Source organism: Taudactylus pleione, unplaced genomic scaffold, assembly GCF_031769625.1.
Source record: "Taudactylus pleione unplaced genomic scaffold, aTauple2 ptg000967l, whole genome shotgun sequence".
NCBI classification, from domain to species: domain Eukaryota; kingdom Metazoa; phylum Chordata; class Amphibia; order Anura; family Myobatrachidae; genus Taudactylus; species Taudactylus pleione.
The window spans coordinates 8,502,321-8,525,218 of record NW_028285368.1 but is presented as its reverse complement, the minus strand read 5'-3'; the positions used below and the strand labels follow the sequence as shown (position 1 = coordinate 8,525,218).

The 22,898-nt window shown below is 40.2% G+C and overlaps 1 protein-coding gene across 7 annotated transcripts in view; it reads right to left on the bottom strand.

The window, feature by feature from the left end:
• The window catches only part of PTBP3 (polypyrimidine tract binding protein 3), a 208,270-nt gene that overhangs the window by 98,069 nt on the left and 87,303 nt on the right, over positions 1-22,898 (bottom strand). Inside the window, exon 1 of one of the 7 annotated variants that reach the window (XM_088460108.1) lies at positions 15,596-15,713. The exons of 4 other annotated variants lie outside the window; for them this stretch is intronic. In XM_088460108.1, coding sequence (XP_088316234.1) covers positions 15,596-15,619 — 24 coding nt within the window. In that variant the 5' untranslated portion in view covers positions 15,620-15,713. Of the gene's footprint in view, positions 1-7,553; positions 7,571-15,400; positions 15,567-15,595; positions 15,714-22,898 lie in introns of those variants that run through there. 2 more of the 7 variants (XM_088460107.1, XM_088460109.1) reach the window with 2 other exon arrangements.

Genomic DNA, 22,898 nt, shown 5'->3' with positions numbered 1-22,898 from the left:
CACCGCTGCTGCACCTTCCTTGAGACCTCTGCGCGGCTCTACCACTGGGACTACAGCGCCGGCCACTATGCTCCGCCACCAGGACCATTGCCGCGACAATTGGCCTTCTGTCAGCAGTAAGCCTGACAGGAGTCACAGATGCCTTCTAACCAGCTCCACCTCCTGCGCCCAGCAGCACATGGCGACTCTGCTGCCTGGGCCACAGGGAGGTGGGCACTCAAGGAGGGGGAACGCCAGACTAGGCGGCAAAGCCGCTGGCCGCTCTATTTATACCCCTCGCTCATTGGCTGCGAGTCCCTCTCCTTCCCGCCTGCAGCGCGAGCAACAAATACTCCCACCGCTTCAAAAATTCTCTTCTATAGCGCGTGCCGCATGTCCATTATGGGGGCCATTATTATGCCACACTAGCTGTTACGTCAATGAATGTACCGAAGCATAACACATAACACAGCAATATTAATGCTTGTATAGATAGATACATATAAAGCACAATTACTCCATTTTCTCTACTGTGACTACGCACATTATATATAATATATATATATATATAATTACAAACATTACAGTAATTTATAAGGACTGTACTTATTTTACCCTTAACTAGGGTTACATTATTTATGCAATGGTGCGTGTATACTGTATACACAAATCCTGGTCACTGCCAATGAGTATAATAGGAATCAGAGTCAACACAGTTACCAGAAAAGTATCTACTCAGTAGTGTTAGGAGAGTAGGAAAAGCAGTATCAAAATTCTACACCCAGTCATTTTCATAGCAAGGTTAAATTGCGCATAAATAGGCCCTTAAAAACAGTGCATCTTAGACTAGTTTCCACATTATACTCTGATGGGGGTATCCAATTAGATGCGATGACCCGTTTTCTCCCGTAAACCCAAGGTCATATTGTACAATTTTCGTTCGAGAACTTTTCTCCCTATCCTATTACATGTTTTGAGAGACAACTTTAGAATATTTCTCCAGAGAATTTTTTTCTGATTTTCGTTCTATCAAGAAAAGAAATCTCCATAGTTAAACACTGACTTTTCACGTAAAAGCTATCCAATTATAAGCGAGAGAGAATTTTTCAGGGGTTGGACTGGTTTTATCTACGATTTCTTTTCACCTCCTCTGAGCAGGTGATAAGTTGTACAAAACCCCTATTTTTGGCTAAAAATGTCAGGACACTGGGACACCCGACTTAATGACTAATTAGCGAAAAATTATTTTTAATTAGCTTAATTGGGGTAAAAAATTTGAAAATGCAGGAAAATGGGTTAACTGATGTGGGTCAGGTATATGGGGGTGCTATATGAGTGGGATAGGTGTATTTAAGATTGCAAATGGGTGTTAGGGAGGTATATTTTGAAGGTTTTTTTAAAGTGGCTTAAAAATCACCCAAAAATAAATTTTTATGCACCCCCAATTTAAATAGAACATTAATTTGGCAAGAAAACACATGCAGTGAATATACGAGTGTGGAACAAACATATTCATGGAAAATTATGCAATGTTGGGAACTGAGTAGGCAAGTAATGGAAGCATGCTAGTCAAAATGGTGCAAGGACTACACCTCAGCAGCCCTTAAATAGTGTGACAAGTTCCCAATCACACGATTGATCTGTATTCGGAAGATTTTTACAGAAGTTCACTTGCAATTGAATAAACTACGAAACAAAGAAATTGTTTTCTTGACTTGAGATCCTCAGAAACTAGCTTGGGAGGCTGACCTGGACAAAAAACTAGATTAGGAAGATTAAATTTAAGAGAGAAAATGCTGCTTCCCTGTTTGCCAGCCATCGATGATAGCTGAACCACTGGCGTATTGTGTAAATTCAACATGAAAATGGTAAATTTGGGATTTTTTTGTGGGGTTGGGATCAGGGAATCAAGATTGTTCAACATGTTTAATATCCCCAATTCCCTACCCCAGAAGAAAGGGGAATTGCAGTAATCAGTCACAAGTGTATGGGCTCCTTAAGAGAAGATCTTCAAAATCAGGAAGGAATTTCATATAAAAAAAGCACCAAAAATAAAAAGTATTATGAATTTCTTTTTTTTTAATGCGTTCTGTACATATAATATATACAGTCTAAAAATATGAGAAAAAACAAAATCCTGAAAAACGAATCTAGATAAGCTCCGGTTTCTTATTCTTGGTCTTCAGCCCCGATGATCGTACGGAAACAAGTTTCCCCATGACTTATTTATTCTAGCTATTTATAATGGCTACATCTCTCCTGAGTTAATGAAAGGTCCTCCCATGCAATCCAAAGTCGGACATGCTCAGGAAAACTGCCGGAACACAAGTTGACACTGTCTTTGACAGCGGTAGTGGAAAAATACACTAAGGGATTTTGTATTTGCAGTGATCAATGTTTTTCCTCGTTATTTATAATAAGCCTCTAAATACTGTATACACTAAAATCAAGCTTTGCAAGTCCCACTTATTAGCTGAACACATTACATTTGTCCAATAATAACAAATTGAAGTTATGCAGAACTTGATCTTACAATAAATAACCATCCAAACAAAAGCACAAGGATGTGTATGCCCTGTGGTATACTGCAGAACACTGCCTTAAGTGCAATGGAACGGGATTGAAATGCCAGCAGCTGTTTAGCCGCCGGTTCCAATCCCGACAGTGGCTGCCTGACAGGATGAGGATTTCGACAGAGGCAGGTAAGTACCCTAAACCTCCCCTGTCTCCCCCCTAACCCTAATACCCCTTTACTGCTCCCTATACTTAACCCTCCCGAGGAGGGGTGCCTAACCCTAACTACTCCCTGGGGCTGCCTAACCCTCCCCCCCAAAAAAAGACGTAACACTAACCCGCTATCTAACCTAACCCTCCCCTCTGCGCGGCTAAAAGGACGCGCAGGCTGTACTTAACTCGTTCGGGCACACTTCATCCATGATTCCGGCATTGGGATTACGATAGGCTTCAGTATTTCAATGCCTATAATGAATCCTTTGCCGACACTCAGCAGTCGGGATTGTGACCGACGGCCATAACTACATCCCAGTGCAATTTATGTATTGAACACTAGACCACACAGATCCATGCAGTAAAGAAGTGGTAACACCTACAAATTAGTATTTTAGTTTTTATTCAATCCCCTTGTATTCAGCTAGTGAAATCGACCAGTAACCAACTGGCAAAAAAATCCCACAACTTTACAATTGATGGACTACACTTCATACACACACACACACATTATATATATATATATATATATATATATATATATATATATATATATATATATATATATATATTTTTTATATTATTTTTTTTATATTATATATATGAGAGAGAGAGAGCGCTGAAAAATTGTAGATCATTCAATTTTTGTATATAACAATTCCAAATAACAGTAAATTGTGTATAGAAGTTCAAAAGGCCAATCAGTTCTGGATCGAAGTCAATGGGATTCCTTTCCTGTAAATGGACCTGGTAATTCCAAAAATTCTCTATGATGGAGGAGCAGTGTGCTGCTACCCTAAGTATTGGTTATCCACTTGACTTAAGACTTAAACTGCAATATACCCTCACACCAAAAAGTCACCCAAGACACAGCCCAAAGGCCTCCATTAGTAAATATAAAAAAATATTTATTTCACATAAGAACAAATTTAAAAGGATTGGACAATTCAGCTTACATTAAAAGTCTTTGGTTTGGAAACTTTGAACTTAGGTATCAGAGGAGGGGACATGAATAAAGAACGCTTGAAGAAAGAGTTACTGGACGTTCAGACTGGGGAACATTGCTCCAAAAGGTATGAACGAAAATATCAATTTCAGTGTCTTTCTGTAATATTATGATAGTAATTTTGTTAGGTTCATTCACTAATATTTTTAACATTTTATAAATAAATTCTAAAACATTTTTTTACATTTTATTATGGTTCACCTTTCATTACATTCATCATACTTTATCTTAATTAATTCACAATATGGTTGATCACTTTGCACTTCAGCACTAATGCACTCTACAATTAGTATTACCTCTAAACCAATATTATTAATTTTCTTTTCTTTTATACCAAATATAATCATCACTTTCACATATATTTTTCCTCACTCTTTCACTTAGTTTTCATTTTCACCACCCTTAATAATTTTCTACATGTGTATATTTTTCCATATATATTTATAGATGCAAATAAATATATATTGCTTAATAAAACATATTTTTTAATCAATTTTGTTTATTGCAGTCATATCATTGGGACAATGTGTTAATAAATCATTAATTGTTGCTATAGTAGTAGTAACTTTTTAATAATAAAATAATATATAGAATATCATGTTACACCTCTCTGATACATAACTGCTGTTCTAGTGATATCCTCAATATCTCCAATTCATTAACCCTTTGATTATGCTACATAATGTATTTTCTTTCCTTTTTCCTCTCCAGCAAATAGCTGGACAATTCCTATGTTAGTATCTAATGGGCTGGATAATCTGTCTATCATTATTTGTAACCTATCAATTGGCATTTAAAGCCAACTGTTTATGATTGGCCTTTAAGCCAGTCAATCAATTCCCCTGACAGCCGTTTTTGGCTGACTCAGACTTTAAATAAAGACAACAGCAGTATGGTGATTAGGTCTTGTTTGTGGACAAGCCAATAGGTGAAACGCGCGTCAAACGACAAACCCCACACACTACAGATCTGATCAGCTGACCTGCAGCTCGAGCACACGCTCCCTCCTATCGGGCTGAATCTACACTGATGGGGATTTCCCCTGCAAATACCAGCAGCACGAATATACGCTCCCTTCTTCTCAGCTGACTGACATGGAATTCCCCCGCAAGTACCAGCAGTTGGCGGCTGGAACATAGTCACATTTTAGAGACACTATACGGAGGGCAGCTGACAAGCTAATCAGCAGCACCGTTCCATCAGCGTGAATAGCTGGGCGGCCAGATATCAGCCGCAGCTATACTAACCACAAGGAAGGAATCAACAGCTGACAGGCAGCTGACGTGACTGGTGGAGTTCCCCCTTTTCCAGCACTTAGCTGTTCGGCAGTCAGATCACAGCCATGTGGGGAAATATATTGTCTGGGGAGAGATTTGTGACAGCTGACAGGTGATATGCATATCATAACAGCGATCTGATCCATTTACAGGCAGACCATCTCACAGGTAACATATGCACTTATCTTTCTTTTTCCAAGTGGCAACCTGACTGATCTAGGGTGAATCTGGTCCCTGCAATACCTTTGGCATCAGTGAGCACCTAACTCCCTATTAAGATCTTTAACAACCCACTACTATACTTTATTCTCTGCGGACACTAGTTCTCCCGCTCTCTCATCGCTTGTCCAATGCAAGGCCAAAAGTACAACAAGTGAAAGTAGAAGTGGGGGACTTATTGTGCCCAACTTTTCACTTATTCAGTGCAAATAACTATATAACCTGTGTTAATATCACATTGTATATGCCTACTCTCAATGGAGATAACAACAATGCACTCTGCCAAGAGCAGTATATGATATGTATAAATATATCTTACATACTATGATTTTCACTCTTCCAGTTTAAATCTAATGAAAGTGCCTGCATTCCAATTAATTATTGTTCTTTTTTTAGATCCATGTAATATTTCAATGTCAAATAAATGATTATGACATGAACACAAATACATAGGGATATGTGCAATATTTACATATTGTTTTCAGCACTTTGCACTTTACAGGGAGAAGTGTAATATTGCCAATATCCAATTGTGTTGGTTAACAGCATTATGTTAAAACACTCATCCTATTGAATTATATAACCATTACACAAGGATATGTGCAATATGGATATGTGCAATATCTATTTGTAATATTTTCAGGGAATTGTGTAATTATGTGGATTATACTGGATAATATCGTAGTGACAATATGTTCATGCTATATGATTAAATAACCATTATATAGGGATATGTGCAATATTGATGTATTTTCATATTAATTAATTCAGCACTTTTTTCAGGGACACATGTAATTGTGTCATATGATCATTTATTTCATCTATAGATTGCATGATTAAATACATTACCACACAAGGAATGTGCAATATCTATTGAGGGATTTGTGCAATTATGTGGATTATGTTGAACCAGCATTGTTATGTTCATATGTTCATTATTCATGATTTAACAATTGTCATATAGGGATACATACAATATTGAAACGTGTTAGGTTCAATTGCAACCTTTCCAGGGAACTGCATATTATGTGGATTATGTTTGGACAATATTGTTTTGTCTACTTGTTGAATAATTGATTCAATTATTTTTTCATAGGGATATGCAACAATTGTGTCATAAATTACTGTAATTTATAGGGAAATTACATTATTTTCCCCATTTAATATAATAAACACACTAATCACTACTGAGTTGAATAAAACTCCTCCCCCTTTTTCTATTTTGTTTATATGTTTGCCTTTTCATTTATACAGTGACGTGGATTTCTGTCACTTACTTTTGTAAAGATATTCAATAAAAGGTATGTTTTAATAAACACAATCATATCATTAGATTTATCTACATAAAGAGTGCCCCAAAAAGTAAATGTCTTTCTTTTGCCTGTGCAATATTGTATTAAATATATTTCTGTATTTTTTCCTGGGTGCACCACCAAACATAGTATTAACTACAAATGGATTTTTATCCATTAATATTAGAACATTGTTGGTATCCTTACGATGAAATTGAGTGACTACTTTAATTTTTCCAGTGCACTAAATCCCAAATCCCCCCCTTTCCCTTCAATTATCTATTAAAATGTATTCCACAATGATTTGTACAGTGTAATAACATTCAAATCCACATCCATGCTCTTTAGTTAAAGGCTCCACAAAGTGGATTTATGGACTCCAATTAACACACCCAACGCATTTCGTCCTTATAAGGACTTCCTCAGGGTTTTTTCCGGAGTTCGTATATTTACCATAAGACATAATGTGTCCTATTAAATTACTGGATCCAATCTCAAATTTTCACATTATGATGTGAATTCCAATCTGCGATTACAGACTGACATGGTGTGTTTGGAGCTGCAGTCAAAAGTGGTTGGTTAATTAATCTGGTCGCAGACTGGAATTTCTCACATCATGAAGTGAAAATTTGAGAAAGGATCCAGTAATTTAATAGGACACGTTATGCCTTATGGTAAATATACGAACTCCGGAAAAAAAAACCTGAGGAAGCCATTATAAGGACGAAATGTGTTGGGTTGTTTTAATTGGAGTACATAAATCCATTTTGTGGAGCCTTTAACTAAAGAGCATGGATGTAGATATCCTTTGAATGTGATTACACTGTACCAATCATTGTGGAATACATTTAATGTAAGCTGAATTGTTCAATTCTTTTAAATTTGTTCTTTTGTGGAATAAATATTTTTTATATTAACCAACGGAGGCCTTTGGGCCGTGTTTTGGGTGACTTTTTGGTGTGAGGGTATATTGCAGTTTAAGCCAAGTGGATAACCAATACTTGGAGGAGCAGTGTGCTGCTACCCCATCATACAGAGAATTTTTGGAATTACCAGGTCCATCTGCAGGAAAGGCATCCCATTGACTTCGATCCAGAACGGATTGGTCTTTTGGACTTCTATACACAATGAACTGTTAATTGGCACTTCCTTAAGCAAAATGTGTGCCACCGAAAGCATTGTGATGTCTAGAAAAAGAAAATTACAAACTAATTATAGCTAACTTTATCGATGGGCTACGCAACATAAATGAAATTGTGTCAGACATTTAGCCATCTGATACATAAAATTATTCAGAAACTGCAGTTTCTGAATAATTTTATGTATTGTAGTTTTGTACTAAAAGCACAATGCAGGAGATTTCACATAAATCTCCAGCAGAGTGCTAATTAGCACTTCAGATCAGAGTTCTATGTATTAAACTCCAAAAAACTAAGTTTTTCAGAGTTTAGCCCCAGTAGTTTACACCATCTTCAGATGGTGTAAACTGCTTTAAGCCTAGGAAGGTTCCAGGAGCAGTCCCCGGCTCCAGAAGCTGACACTGTGCGCATGCGTAATGTCAGCTTCCCTCGTAGAAGTCTAAATTCTGTGAAATACCTCTAATTTGCCGGGCATAAAACTTTAAGGGACAGCGGTTACCGTAACCGCTGTACCTGTGATTTCCTGATTGTACATAGCAGAGATATGTTCATTAGAATGAAAATATCCGATGATCTGGATAGATAACACAGGTCTGCAAGATTTAAGGTATTGAAAGCTTTTTTAATAATACTTTTATATTCTTAATTATACTACTGTGTACATCAATAAATAGTATGTTAAAAAAAAAACTTACTACATAATATTTACCTATAAGGGGGTTACATACATTTTTAAGAAAAAACAAGAAATGTAATTGTTTTTGACATATTTACTGTGAAATATGAAGTGTAGATGATATCACTGTGTTTTTGTCTTAATTACATAATAAAATAACAAAAATTAAACAATAATATAGACACAAAACCACAATTATTGAAAAATCGTTAATATCTTGTTTTTTAATGTCTTCAAACTTCGTTTTCTTGCTTTTCACTTATAGGCTTTTTCTATGTCGTCTCTGTGCATCATCCAGCAGTAGTCAGCCATCATATTGACGTCCCAACGACCCTGGTATCTTCTTTTTACATCTTTAACGTCTTGGTGGAACAGTTCACCCCGTTCTTCACTGTAGTGTAGTTTGTGTGTGTAGTGCAGAGGTTCCCAACCACGGTCCTCAAGGCACACTAACAGTCCATATATTAAGGCTAGCCACACTTAAACAGAGGTGTCTTAATTAGTACCACAGTTATTTTGATTTAACCATCTGTGCTCAAGCATGCATATCACTAAAACCTGGACTGTTAGTGTGCCTTGAGGACCGAGGTTGGGAAATCCTAGTGTAGTGTGTACTGTGTGGTGGTGGTAGGCAGGGAGTAAAATGAGCCGGCACAGGGAGAAACTGTGTTGCATCTGCTGTATTTGGTTCCACCTTCGCCAGCTCACCTTGTAGTTGTAGTGTGTGCAATGTTCCTTTAGACAGTATGGGGTTTAGGCCCTTTGCAAATTTCAGCTCCAGGCCCATGTGGACCTTAATCTGGCACTGGGAAGTTTTACGACGAGAACTGAATTGCAACGTTCTATACTACCGACTGAATTCATTTAAGACAATGTTTTATAATAAATGTAGGCACAATACATTTATTACCTTAAAGAATATGAAAAAAATTAATTCATAAATACACGTTTTTCTGAAAAACGTGATGTGATATGCAAAATCAGGAATCATTTTCGTGTTCAAAACCCAAAACCTATAAGTATCACATAAATTTGTTAAAAAAAGCTTTTTCATCGCAGACCTGTATAATTAGTGCACTCCAGGTCCGGCGCCGGGCAGGGCGATGCTGCCAAATTTACCAACATGCGGATTGGGATGCATTCCGGATATTGGCACCTGCAGATAACGCCTACATTGAAATAGTGATCATTAATGAATGGAGGCCATAGACCCCCAGGTTTTGTGAGAGGCTCTTGGTAGGGAATATCTTTTAATTACTCCAAGCCATTTCAAGACGGTTGATAATCTCTTCTCTACTTCATGATGTCATAAACAAACCGGTTTTCTCGTGTCAGCCGCTGAGACAGTAGAAATTACATAAAATATATCAAAGCACCTTCAAAATGTTCAAAGCATAGAGTAGTACCAAAAAAAGTAAAACATTTAACAAAGTGTTTTTCTTCCCTATTCATTTGACAAATGGTACACTTAAGTGGAGCTAACTCACATGGGGGTCTATTCAGCAATAATTTTTTACATAAAAAAAAAATACAGAAACTATGGATTTCCGTATTTATGTAAATCCCCTATGCAGCAATGGGATAATGGAGAAGATAACACAATTATCTTCTCCATTAATTCCCTGCTCGCAGAGTACCGCACTGTAGGGATCAGCCACTGATCTCTACAGTGCTTTAATGTTTTTTGCTATTCAGCAAAGCAAAAAGTGTTAAATCACTCGAAAAATATCTAAATTTATATAACGCCATCTCAGAATGGCGTTATATGAAGAAAATACTTAAATATCCCCGAAAACTGCAGGGACAGAGGGAAATTTTCCCATAATCCCTGCAGCATATTGTAAGCCCGCCCATTCTCCGTGCCTGTTTTCGGGTGACCGCCGACAGGCAAGACCAACTAGAGCATGTTAAACCTGCCGAAAGTGATTGACATGTATTTTTATGCATGTAAATTTATGTGCTTTTATATTTAACATTTATATTTAAATGTTAAATATAAAAGCACATAAATATACATGTATACAGGCTAGTATAAAGCCTGTATACACATGTCAATCAATTTGGGTAAACTGGAGATATACTTACCCAGTCTGCGGGCACCGTAAGCAGGGACGGAGACTATTCCGGTGATCATGACTGAGCATGTGCAGAAGAACAAATAGAAGGTATTGCTTTCGGAAACCCGAAAGCAATGCCTTCTGTGACATCGCAGGGACAGCGTGTTACCACAACCGCAGTCCCTGTTCAAAATATTGCTGAATAGCAGCAATAAATCATAATTGATAAAAACTCGTGACGATGTTGCTCGATAATATTCTGGGCAACATAGTCACTCTTGCTGAAAAGACCCCATGGTGAGAACTGCATAAACGACACCTGATACAGGGTTGATCACTCCAAGAAAAACCTAAGAAATACACAAGGCACACATAATACAGACCAGAAAACTATGAACACAGCACGCCCTGTATTTTTGCGTCCATTAAAAATCATTGATATACTGCATGCACACTTCATATTGTAGGCATCATGTGGTAAATGTGGTATAGGCTTAAAGTGTCACAGAAATCTAAAGCTTCTGGGGCTGATGCAGAGTTCATAGCAAAGCAAAAAAAACAAGTGCAAATTTGAACATTGGCAAAACCATGTTTCACTACAGTGAGGCATATTTAAAAAAAAGTGCAGTGGGATTTATAATTAAGAGGGCTATGGATAACAAAACTCTAAAGCTGGGTACACACCAAACAATATATCACATGCACCATACACACTGCACAATCCACCCATATAACAGTACAATACATCGTTACAGCAGGAGGGGACCAACAAAACTGAGGACGGGACAGGGAAACTGAGGTGACCCGGCATTTGTTGGGTCCAAAATACTTGTTTGAATATATGTAAACAAGTGTAAGTGGCCACTAACACTAAACCTTTAATAGTTCTGATATTTAAAACATCTTTAAAGTTTAAAGAGCTATATATAGTAAAAGTAAAGGCAAGAATTTAGATTTTTATTGTACAGTTGAGAAAGCTGCTGTTCACTTATCAAACTGATTCACTGGACAAAGTAGGGGTCTGATTTGTACACAAAATAAAAATATCCCCATACAAAAAGCTTTAGTTCAACAAAACCATTTCTAAAAATCTCCTGAGATATTTACATAAGTATGAATTACCTTACTGTGGGGAAACTTATTTTTGGTTTCTTGCCTATTTCTTTGTTACAAATACCATAAAATCACAGAATTCTAAATGATAAATTATACAGCATGTTGACCCAATGTCTGCAGAGGTCTAATGCAATACCTTGAGATCTAATCCTCCACAGATAGCAGATCAGCTGGCAAACTGACAGAATGATACACAAGTAGCCTGCCTTCACAGCTTTACATAAGCAGTAGGTTACTTTTTTTTAGTTTTAAAAATGAACATGTTGCATTTCTAGTAAACAATAACTCTCGCTTGCTATAGATAAAACGTGAAGGTCATCAGTTGACTTCACATACTCTTTTACATGGATATTTTTTAAACACCAATACACAACTTTACCAAGATCTCACATTAAGAATTTGCTTGGTCTTCAACTTTTCAGAGTATTTATCCAAGTTTGGAGAGAAAGAAAATTGTGGGAGATAAAGTACCAAGCAATCAGCTCCTAACTTTCAAGCACAGCTTTTAAGGGGTCTATTCATCATCACTTAATTTCTACAAAAGCAGGTCAAAATGAACACTAGACTATATTTTGCCCGATTCGAAACATCGGAACGTCAAATCGTGTGAAATATTTCCAAATTGCGAGTATCTCACGATAACGATGTGTGTACCGGCGGGTCGTACATCGCATCTTCAGATCTTGACTATAGCAGGCAAGATCTGCCAATCTCGTTATCATTATTAAGGTCGTTTGTCAGATTGGCCAGTTTATGCAATATATCCTTTGTCTGGGAGGGCAGGGGTGTAGCCGGGGGAGTTCAAGGGAAATAGTTGACGACATTGCGAATGGTCTACTGTGTAGCGCCTACCGGAATGGCCCGCTGTCCCCATATACTAGTATGGGGACAGAATTTATCAAGCTCAGAAAATACAATATTTTCGGAGCTTGACTGAGGGAACATTCACCATCTTCAAATGGTGATTGCCCCCGCTCGGGGCTCGCAACCCGCTCCTTGGAGTCCCAGGTTGTGAAGAGGGGTCCTTTCTGATCCCTCCGCCCCTTTGGCTCCTTTCTCTGGACGTCCTGTAGGTCACGCATGCGCACATTTGTATTACTGCTCCGATAGGAGCAGTGAAGAGATTCACTGAGACAGACGATTTTCGGATTAGCAAAATGATGAATTGCTCCGGCGCATCGGCGAGTTAGTATGTTAATACAATAATTAACATAATGAATAGACCCCTAAATGTAAGTTAGGAGCTGATTGATTAGTACTTTAGCTCTCACAATTTTCTCTCTCTCCAATCTCTGATAAGTATGGTAATTTGCTACTATTGTGTCTGAACTATCTATGTAAAACATTCAATAATGCATGTATCACAAGTGTATGATTTCAAAACGTGTCAAATGCAAACAACTAGTTTATCAAGTTTCACACATCATTGCATGTCTCCCAGTTGCATAAGGTTAAATACTTGATCAGACCTGATTGTGTCTTACCAACAGCCAAAAGAAGAAAAAAAATGCTGAAAACAGCACAACACATCAAAGTCATTATAATATATGTGCTGGGAAGGGCCTTCCAGTATACTCAGCATGCCTATATCAGGCAACAGCACAACCTAATCTCAGCAAGTTTCACTCTAACAAAGATTTTTTTATTTAATCAGTTTCAGGTTTGCAATTGTTCAAATAGTAGCAAAAGCCAACATTTCTGGTATATTAAATGGTTTCACAATCCACAAAAAGAAAATTGCATTTTGTCAATTATACACTATATCAAACAAATGGGATAAGCTAGGACTAGTCTCCCAATTGTAAATGGAAATACATAAGCATTACTGCAACCATGACAGTCCCATTTTAACAAAAGTATTTGTACGTTGCCCGCTTCGCTTAAAACAAATAGTGTGCATATAACACACCATTGAATGACTAGGGGACTATGTACTAAACTATTTGATAAATAAAATTATGCAGAAACTGCAGTTTCTGCATAATTGTATGTATTGCTCTTATGTACTAATAGCACAATGCAGGAGATTTCACAGAAATCTCCGGCAAAGTGCTAATTAGCGTAGATCACAGTCCCCATTATCATCAATGGGGACTATGATCTAACCCCTATATACTAAACTCCAAAAAACAAAGCTTTTCGGAGTTTACACCATCTTCAGATCCTTATTTCGATCTCTCCCCTGCAGCCCCTGGCCAGCTCCGGAAGCTGACACTGTGCTCATGGGCAGAGTCAACTTCCCCCGGAAAAGTCTTTCACTTTTGTGAGACTTCCGCAATTTTCCAGGGATATAACGCTCAGGGACAGCGGTTACCGCAACCACTGTCCTTGCGAATTCCTCTTTGTACATAGCAGGGATATTTTCATTAAACATCCCCTGCAAGTTGGACCGATAACAATAGCGGCAATACCGCTATTACCGATACTTAGGGGCATATGTATCAAGCTAATTTTTACATAAAATTATGCAGAAACTACAGTTTCTGCATAACTTTTATTTATTGTTCCTAATGTACTAATAACACAATGCAGGAGATTTCACAGAAATCTCCAGTAAAGTGCTAATTAGCACTGCAGATCACAGTCCCCATTATTATCAATGGGGAATACGATCTGACCCCTATGTATTAAACTCCAAAAAGCGCATCTTTTTGGAGTTTAGCCCTGGCAGTTTACACCATATTCAGATAGTGTAGTGTATACTACTGTAAGCCTATCAGGGCTCCAAGTACAGGAGAGATCTTTCAATTTCTCCCCTGTGCCTCCAGCCAGTGCCGGAAGCTGACACTGCGCATGCGCACAGCATCAGCTTCCCCCAGGGAAGTCTTTCACTTCTGCAAAAGACTTCTCCTAAATGCCGGGGATATAATTTGCGGGGACATAGTTTACCGCAACCTCTCTCCCTGAGAGTTCCCCATAGTACATAGCCGGGATATTTTTATTAAATATGAAAATATCCCCGGCGAGTTAGGTACATAATAATCACGGCATTACCGTGATTATTAGTACATAGACCCCTAGAAGATAAAGTATATCCTACAATATGAATAGTAATGTGCTTGGTGAGTATTTTGTTTTTTCATACTGCTACTATCCCTGTATTGCAGTTCCTTATTTGTTTTCTCCTCGTATGAGGCATTGTATTCCCTCAATAAACTGGGATAGGCTCATAACAAATATATCAGCAGTCAGTGTGATGTCACCTACAGACCTGTCATTCTATGTAACACGAAAAAGGAAGCGGAGGGGAATTCTGGAGAAAAAAAATAAATAAAATTTTACTGGTATTTTTCTATCCTCAATTATATATTAACTCATCATGACACTTTAATTAAAGCCTAATGAGCTGTGAAAGACAGTTTTTAATAACCTACAACAAACTAATCCCACTACATTAGGTTACAAAACAACATATGATTTGGCACTGCAACAAAATAATTCAGCGACTGGGTCACACCCGCCAAGCAGGTTTAATGTGTCATCTCTGGGTGGGTAAGGGGAACAGTCTAGCTTTCATTATCAATGTGCACTATATATATATATATATATATATATATATATATATATATATATATATATACACACACACACACATATATACATACGTACAATAAGCAGCACATAGATGCTGTGTGTGTGGCACAGAAAGCCAGGAGCACGGCGGCGGCCCCGGTCTGTGTGTGTGTGTGTGAGGTGAGTGTATGGCTCTATGGTTACATATGAAAGTGAAGTTGAGCCAGCAGTCACCCCTCCATGTCACACACACAGCAGCACTGGGAGTGTAGAGCCAGTTACACGCCCTTCACTCTCCGTGTGTGTCAGTAACTAGAAGCTGTGGGAAAGTTGCGTGGAAAGTGGCAGCAGAGCCCGGAGCAGGGGGGAGGGGGCCGGGGCAGCGCTATGTACGGCTACCTTCATTAGTTGCGTGTCCGCAGCTCCCCTGAGCATAGATGAGACGAGGCGGTGAGGCGCGGCCGCGGGAGAGGGTGCTGCGGGGCTCGGGCAGCCATGTAGGCCTCCAGCATGAGGAGCAGCTCCGGGAGACGGGGCGAGTCAGGGGGGAGCGGGGCAGAGGAGGAAGCTGCACGCAGTAGATAAACAAATTACCCTGACACAAAGGAGGGCTGTCATTTCCAGCACACACACACCGCGGCGCGGATGAATGGGAGGGAGGGGACAACAACACCCAGCTCTCCTCAACAGGTTGATGATTAGTGGTGATGATCTCCCATAGAAACACTGCTGCCGCCGCTTGGCTGTGGAAGTAGCAGCTGCTGGCTGGGCTGCCCGGCCTCCCCCTCCTGCGTGCGGCCGATTGTCTCATGTATCAATTATTGAAGAGAAACTCTCATCCTGTAATGAGACACCCTGCAGTGTAACAAAGGCCCGGGCCGCCCCGTCCCTGTACCGCCGGCTCTCCCCACACTGGCCCCGCGATATTATTGTTATCAGAAAGTAATGGGGGATAATGGGACGTACACATGATGCATGACTTCCAGTTTCCTTACATTGTTTAACAATGTAGCTTTTAGGTAAGACATCGGGTCATACACCCTACATCACTTACAGGCTATTCCATGAAACAAGAAAATACTATAGAGCTTCCCTATCAGGGAAGTTATAATTAAATATAGATTATCCCTGTAATAAAGCAATTTGAGACTTGGGTCCCTAATAAATTGTTCACTTATGTGCAAAATAGCAGGTATCGGGAAAATTCATATTTGTCACACTGTTATATGTATTGTTTTCAGATCATTAGATGTTTTCTCCAATTTTATTGAAATCACCCTAATTGCTGATAAATCATACACATTATACACAATTTAAAAACATTAATTTAGCCATTCATAACCATAATGGTAGGACTATGGCTGCCATAAGGGAAGAGGATCACCTTATCTCAGGTGACAGTGAACTGCAGAAGTGGCACAGCAAGCAAGCTTCCCAGAGAGACTCGGCCTGATTTTGAGTTGCACGCTGCTGCGACCACTTAAACTTCTTTTGCCGTTGTTACATTTGCGACTATATGAGACTATAGTCGCATCAGCCCTTCCCCTGGTGTATAAGTGTGTGTCTGACTGTGCAAGGACTGGGATGCCCACTGTGCATTTCTAGATTCTGTAATAGCGTTTGGTGCATCTTGAGACACCACCATCAAAACTTGCACCAGCCCCAGGGTAGGTGCAGATTTTCTGTCTCAGTGCAGCCTCCAGTGAGAGTGCTTAAGTCTCTTTGTGCAACCATTTCAGCGACACACCCATAAGATGTTCCATTTTCGTTTGTCTGAAGTCACAGCCCATCATATTTCCAATACCATGCCATTCAATCGCAACAGCCCCTCTGTGCGTGCACAAAATGTAAGGAATGTGTTATAGGTTTTTAGGGTTTTTCACGCATGCGCAGTAGCAAAAAAAAAAAAATCAACTCCTTTAGCTTCAGCATTGCATGCAGCTCTGAATCGTCGCTGTAAAACGTTAGGAGATGGGCTGCAAAGTAAGTGCTGACCAAAAGGGGCGTAAGTGCATTACCAAGCACCAGGAGGTAAGATGGAGGTTGCATGTCCTGCACATTCACTATCAGCACCCAATTTTCACCAGTCTAGTACCCAATTCTATGCCAATTACAGTCTTTAACCTCATTCCAAGTTATGGCAGCATATCACTGGCAGCATTTTGCATCCCTTTGACTCTAATGCTGGGTACACACTTTAGAGAGATACAGTGCATCCGGAAAGTATTCACAGCGCTTCACTTTTCCAACATTTTGTTGTTATGTTACAGCCTAATTCCAAAATGGAATAAATTCATTTTTGTCCTCAAAATTCTACACACAATACCCCATAATGACAACGTGTAAAGTTTTTTTTGAGATTTTTTCAAATATAATTTAAAAAAAACAAAAAACCTTAGAAATTACATGTACATAAGTATTCACAGCCTTTGCTCAATACTTTGTTGATGCACCTTTGGCAGCAATTACAGCCTCAAGTCTTTTTGAATATGATGCCACAAGCTTGGCACACCTATCTTTGGGCAGTTTCGCCCATTCCTCTTTGCAGCACCTCTCAAGCTCCATCAGGTTGGATGGGAAGCGTCGGTGCAGACATTTTCAGATGTCTCTAGAGATGTTCAATCGGATTCAAGTCTGGGCTCTGGCTGGGCCAGGACATTCAGAGTTGTCCTGAAGCCACTCCTTTGATATCCTGGCTGTGTGCTTAGGGTCGTTGTCCTGCTGAAAGATGAACCGTCACCCCAGTCTGAGGTCAAGAGCGCTCTGGAGCAGGTTTTCATCCAGGATGTCTCTGTACATTGCTGCATTCATCTTTCCCTCTATCCTGACTAGTCTCCCAGTTCCGGCCGCTGAAAAACATCCCCACAGCATGATGTGCTTCACTGTAGGGATGGTATTTGCCTGGTTTCCTCTAAACATAACGTCTGGCATTCAAGCCAAAGAGTTCAATATTTGTCTCATCAGACCAGAGAATTTTGTCTCTCATGGTCAGTGTCATTCAGGTGCATTTTGGCAAACTCCAGGCGGGCTGTCATGTGCTTTTTACTAAAGTGGCGGCTTCCGTCTGGCCACTCTACCATACAGGCCTGATTGGTGGATTGCTGCAAAGATGCTTATCCTTCTGGAAGGCAGTGGCGGACCTAGACTTTCCATTTAGGGGGGGGCGGTTTAATGATAATAACCCTGACTCCCCCTCTCTTCTACCCTGGCACCACCCCAGGGCGGGTGTATATATTACACACACACACACATTACATTAGGAGACACACACACATTACATAGGAGACACACACATGCACATTCTACACATATATATATATATATATATATATATATATATATATCGCACACATATATTACATAGGAACAAACACGCATGCACATAAACACACATATATATGATTATATAGCACACACATATTACATAGGAACAAAACACACACACAGAAATATCATGTAGCACACACATTACATAGGAACAAACATGCACACAAATATTATATAGCACACATATATTGCATAGGAACAAATGCACATACACACAAATATTATATAGCACACACATATTACATAGGAACAAACACACATGCACATACACACACAAATATTATATAGCATACATACATTACATAGGAACACACATGCACACACAAATATTATATAGCACACACACATTAGATATGAACAAACACATGCACATACATAAATATATAGCATACACACATAAATATATAGCATACACTTAGATAGGAACAAACACACATGCACATACACACTTTCACTTACATTGGCATCCTGACATGCTGCCTACAGCAGGTTATTGATGGGGGCGGGGCCAAGCAGTTTGCATAATTAGGCTCCGCCCCTCTCCATAGACCCGCAAATCTCGGCCTAATGCTGCGACGTGGGTAAAAAAAACAAAACACATTTGGTTTCTCAGGGGAGGATTCCTGAGTACTCGTGGGTGCGCTACTAGCAGCACCCGAGGTACTGATACAAGGCGGAAGGAGGAGCCGATGTAATGCCGCTGCTCCTCTGGCATTAGGAATGCTGTGCATTGTGCCAGGACACGAGCAGCACTGCCGCAGTTGTGAGTGTCTTGGGGAGTTTTCAGTCTCCCGAGTCCCAAAGCCAGAGCAGACAAGCAAGGACGCTAGGGGGGGCGATCGCCCCCCCCTGGATCCGCCACTGCTGGAAGGTTCTCCTCTCTCCACAGAGGAATGCTGTAGCTCTGACAGAGTGACCATCGGGTTCTTGGTCACCTCCTTGACTAGGGCCCTTCTCCCACCGATCGCTCAGTTTAGATGGCCGGCCAACTCTAGGAAGAGTCCTGGTAGTTCCGAACTTCTTCCATTTACGGATTATGGAGGCCACTGTGCTCATTGGGACCTTCAAAGCAGCAGATATTTTTCTGTACCCTTCCCCAGATTTGTGCCTTGAGACAATCCTGTCTCGGAGGTCTACAGACAATTCCTTGGACTTCATGCTTGGTTTGTGCTCTGAACTGCACTGTCAAATGTGGGACCTTCTATAGACAGCTGTATGCCTTTCAAAATCATGTCAAATCAACTGAATTTACCACAGGTGGACTCCAATTAAGCTGTAGGAACATCTCAAGGATGATCAGTGGAAACAAGATGCACATGAGCTCAGTTTTGAGCTACATGGCAAAGGCTGTGAATACTTATGTACATGTGATTTCTTAGTTTTTTTTTAATAAAATTAGCAAAAATCTCAAAACTTTTTACACGTTGTCATTATGTGGTATTGTGTGTAGAATTTATTCCATTTTGGAATAAGGCTGTAACATAACAAAACCTGGAAAAAGTGAAGCGCTGTGAAAACTTTCCAGATGCACTGTATATCTGCAGATGATGGTCGTTCATACACACTGAACGGCCATCATCTGCTTCTGGCCGGGGGGCAGGCCAGCGGTGTATCTGCCCCCCTTCCCATGACGTCTGCTGTATGTGTACGGGCATTCTGGCCAGATATATCTGCCATCGGCTCTGCAGCACAGCCAATGCGACATGTCTGAACGACGTTGTTCACAAGCATATCAATGGGTCATACTGGCCGAAGGGCAGCAGATGGCCGATCAATTGATCGGCCAATATATCTTTCGGTGTGTACCCAGCTAAACACAAAAATCTATACTTCGGGTGACATCTGGTATCCCCAAAGTTATTTATCCAACAATCATTATACTAAGCAACACTGTACAGAGAATATGTAATCATTCAATATGTAATAATATGTAATCATTCACATCAGTCCAAGCCCCGGGTGGAGCTATATTCAAAACTTCCTACCAAACACTCGCTTTCACCATATAGGTCCATTTGGTCATAAACCAATTAACCTACTAGTAAGTTTATGGACAGTCAGAAGAAACTGGGAAATCTGAGAAACAAACACAAGGAGAAATACAAACTCCATACTTTTAAAAACCTGACCAAAACGTAACCCTTAATCCCAACGATGAGGCAGCAAGGCTAACCCACTGCTCATATAATTATTGTAATATATCAATAGGAAGATTCAGATGCCAACTGCAAATTAAGCCAAACTTCAATATAGATTAAAAAAAATATATATATACATACAGAATGATAATCACCCTTATATAAACCATGGGGAGATGGGATACTATTTTTTTTATGAAGGGGGGTTGAGGGAAGTAACAGGGGTGTCTAACTAGGCTTTCAGTCACCTGGGGCAAAGACTTGACTAATATGCTCGCCCCCCCCCCCCCCCCCCCCATCTTTGCTACTCATAAGTGCAGAAAGGGCATCCTAGCACCACATAGCTGCAGACAGGGCACCCCAGCACCTCACTACCCCACACAAGACACCACAGCACTCCCATTACTCCAGACAAACCAATAAATCATTACATTGAGGACTAGTGCAGGCTGGACGTAAACTACTCTAAGAGGGGTATTCAATATGAAACGTTAACTTCATTGTCGAAGTTAGCGTTTCATATCAGAGTTTTTACCTGCGTTAAAGTATCGGGCGCGCTCCCGCTTATCCCCGTATTCAATATAAAATTTATGAAAACGGGAAATTCCGAAGTTGGATTACGAATTTTTCCTTAAAAAAATTGTAAGACCCCCCTAAAGTTGTAAAAACATGGGGGAACACTATGGGTACCCCCGTTTTAGCCTTTAATTGAAAGTCGGGGATTTAAATAGCCGCAGCAGGTGCTTTTTTCCCGACATTGAAGAAGTGTTGCAGAAGAGCACTTAGGTTATTTTTTTCGTTGTTTTAAGTGGTGCCATCAAATTTGGGGTACATGAAAATGGGTACTAGCATATTTTTAAGTCCCTAAGGGTAATTTTTAAAAATTCTGCAAAAATGCACCTGCCGCTACTTTGCGCAATGAAAAAAACACCCGCCCCATACTTGGGGACCCCACCAGAAATAATTTCGTTACTTTGTCCCGGTGTCCCGATTTTTTTAGGACATTTTTTTTAACATTTCCTTTTTAGGGGACATTCCCAAAACTACAGGCTATTTTTTATAAGCCTACACCCACAAACCCCTATTCTGCATTTTTTTTCACTTGCTATAGTGCTTAGAAAAATTATCCCTGTTTTTTAAAAAATGACCCTTGACCCCATTTAAGGAAAAAACCGGGAATTTTTGGAAAATATGCCTGGGACCCCCCTAAAGTTGTCCAGACATGGGGGATCACTATGGGTAACCCCGTTTTTGCCTGCAAAAGAAAATCGGGTTTTTAAATAGCTTTGCAAGGTGTTTTTTCCTGCCGCGGCTATTAGAAATCCCGACTTCCTTCAGGAGTTAAAAATGGGGGTACCCATAGTGATCCCCCATGTCTAGACATCTTTAGGGGGGTCCCTAGAATATTTCCCCAAAATTCACGTTTTAGTTAACCTGTAAAAAATAACAAAAAAAATTACATAAGGTCCCCCCCCCAAAAGCCAAACCAGCCCCAGAGTTGCCAGCCAGTGGTGGTTTCTAAAAATAAAGGGAATAAAATGTGTAGGGTTTCACCGTATTTTAGAAACCAACACCAGGCTGCAGGGACTAGTGCTGGTTTTAAATATAGCGGGCAAAAACGACGTGGGGTACCCCCTATATTTAAGACCAGCACCAGACCCAACCGACCGGGGTGTAATGCCACAGCCCGGAGACCCAATCACCGGGGCTCCAGGTCCAAAAGCATTACACCCCAAGTCGGTCAGCGCAAGCCGGTGATCTCGGGGGAGTCGGGGACCCCCCCAAAAAGGGTCCCCCCTCTCCCGAGCACCACAGGCTTACGCTGAAGCCTGGGGCTCATCCCCATACCCCTGGAGCGGTGGGTATGGGGGTAATAGGGGGGCCAAATAATGTAAGACTATTGTACTTTACAGTGGAACTACAAGTGCCAGCATGCCTGCCATTTTGCACTTGTGGAACTACAAGTGCCAGCAGACATGCGGCACCTGTAATTTCACTGTAAAATAAATAGTTAAAAAAAGACAAAAAAACACACACACCGTGACAAGTATAAGTTTATTACATACACCTACCCATTCACACATACTTACCTATACCAGATGTTCTGTCTTCTTCTCCAGTAGGATTTCCCAAAAACATGGCCCTGTAAGGAAGATTTCATACTCACCTACATCCAAGCGCTGGTCTCCGCAGTAATCCATGGGATTAAAAAAAAAAAAAAAACGCATTTACCCGATACACACTACAAGCTATCTGTATGCGTGTTGTCACACATACAGATAGCTCCCGAATTGCCACTGCCGGCACTTCACGGGGCATTGCAGTCCCGTCAGCCAATCAGCGGCAGCGCTCACTGTAGAGCGCCCGCTGATTGGCTCCGGCAACTGACAGTTCCCACGTGGGTGGGAGTGTGCAGTGAGTGCTGCCGCTGA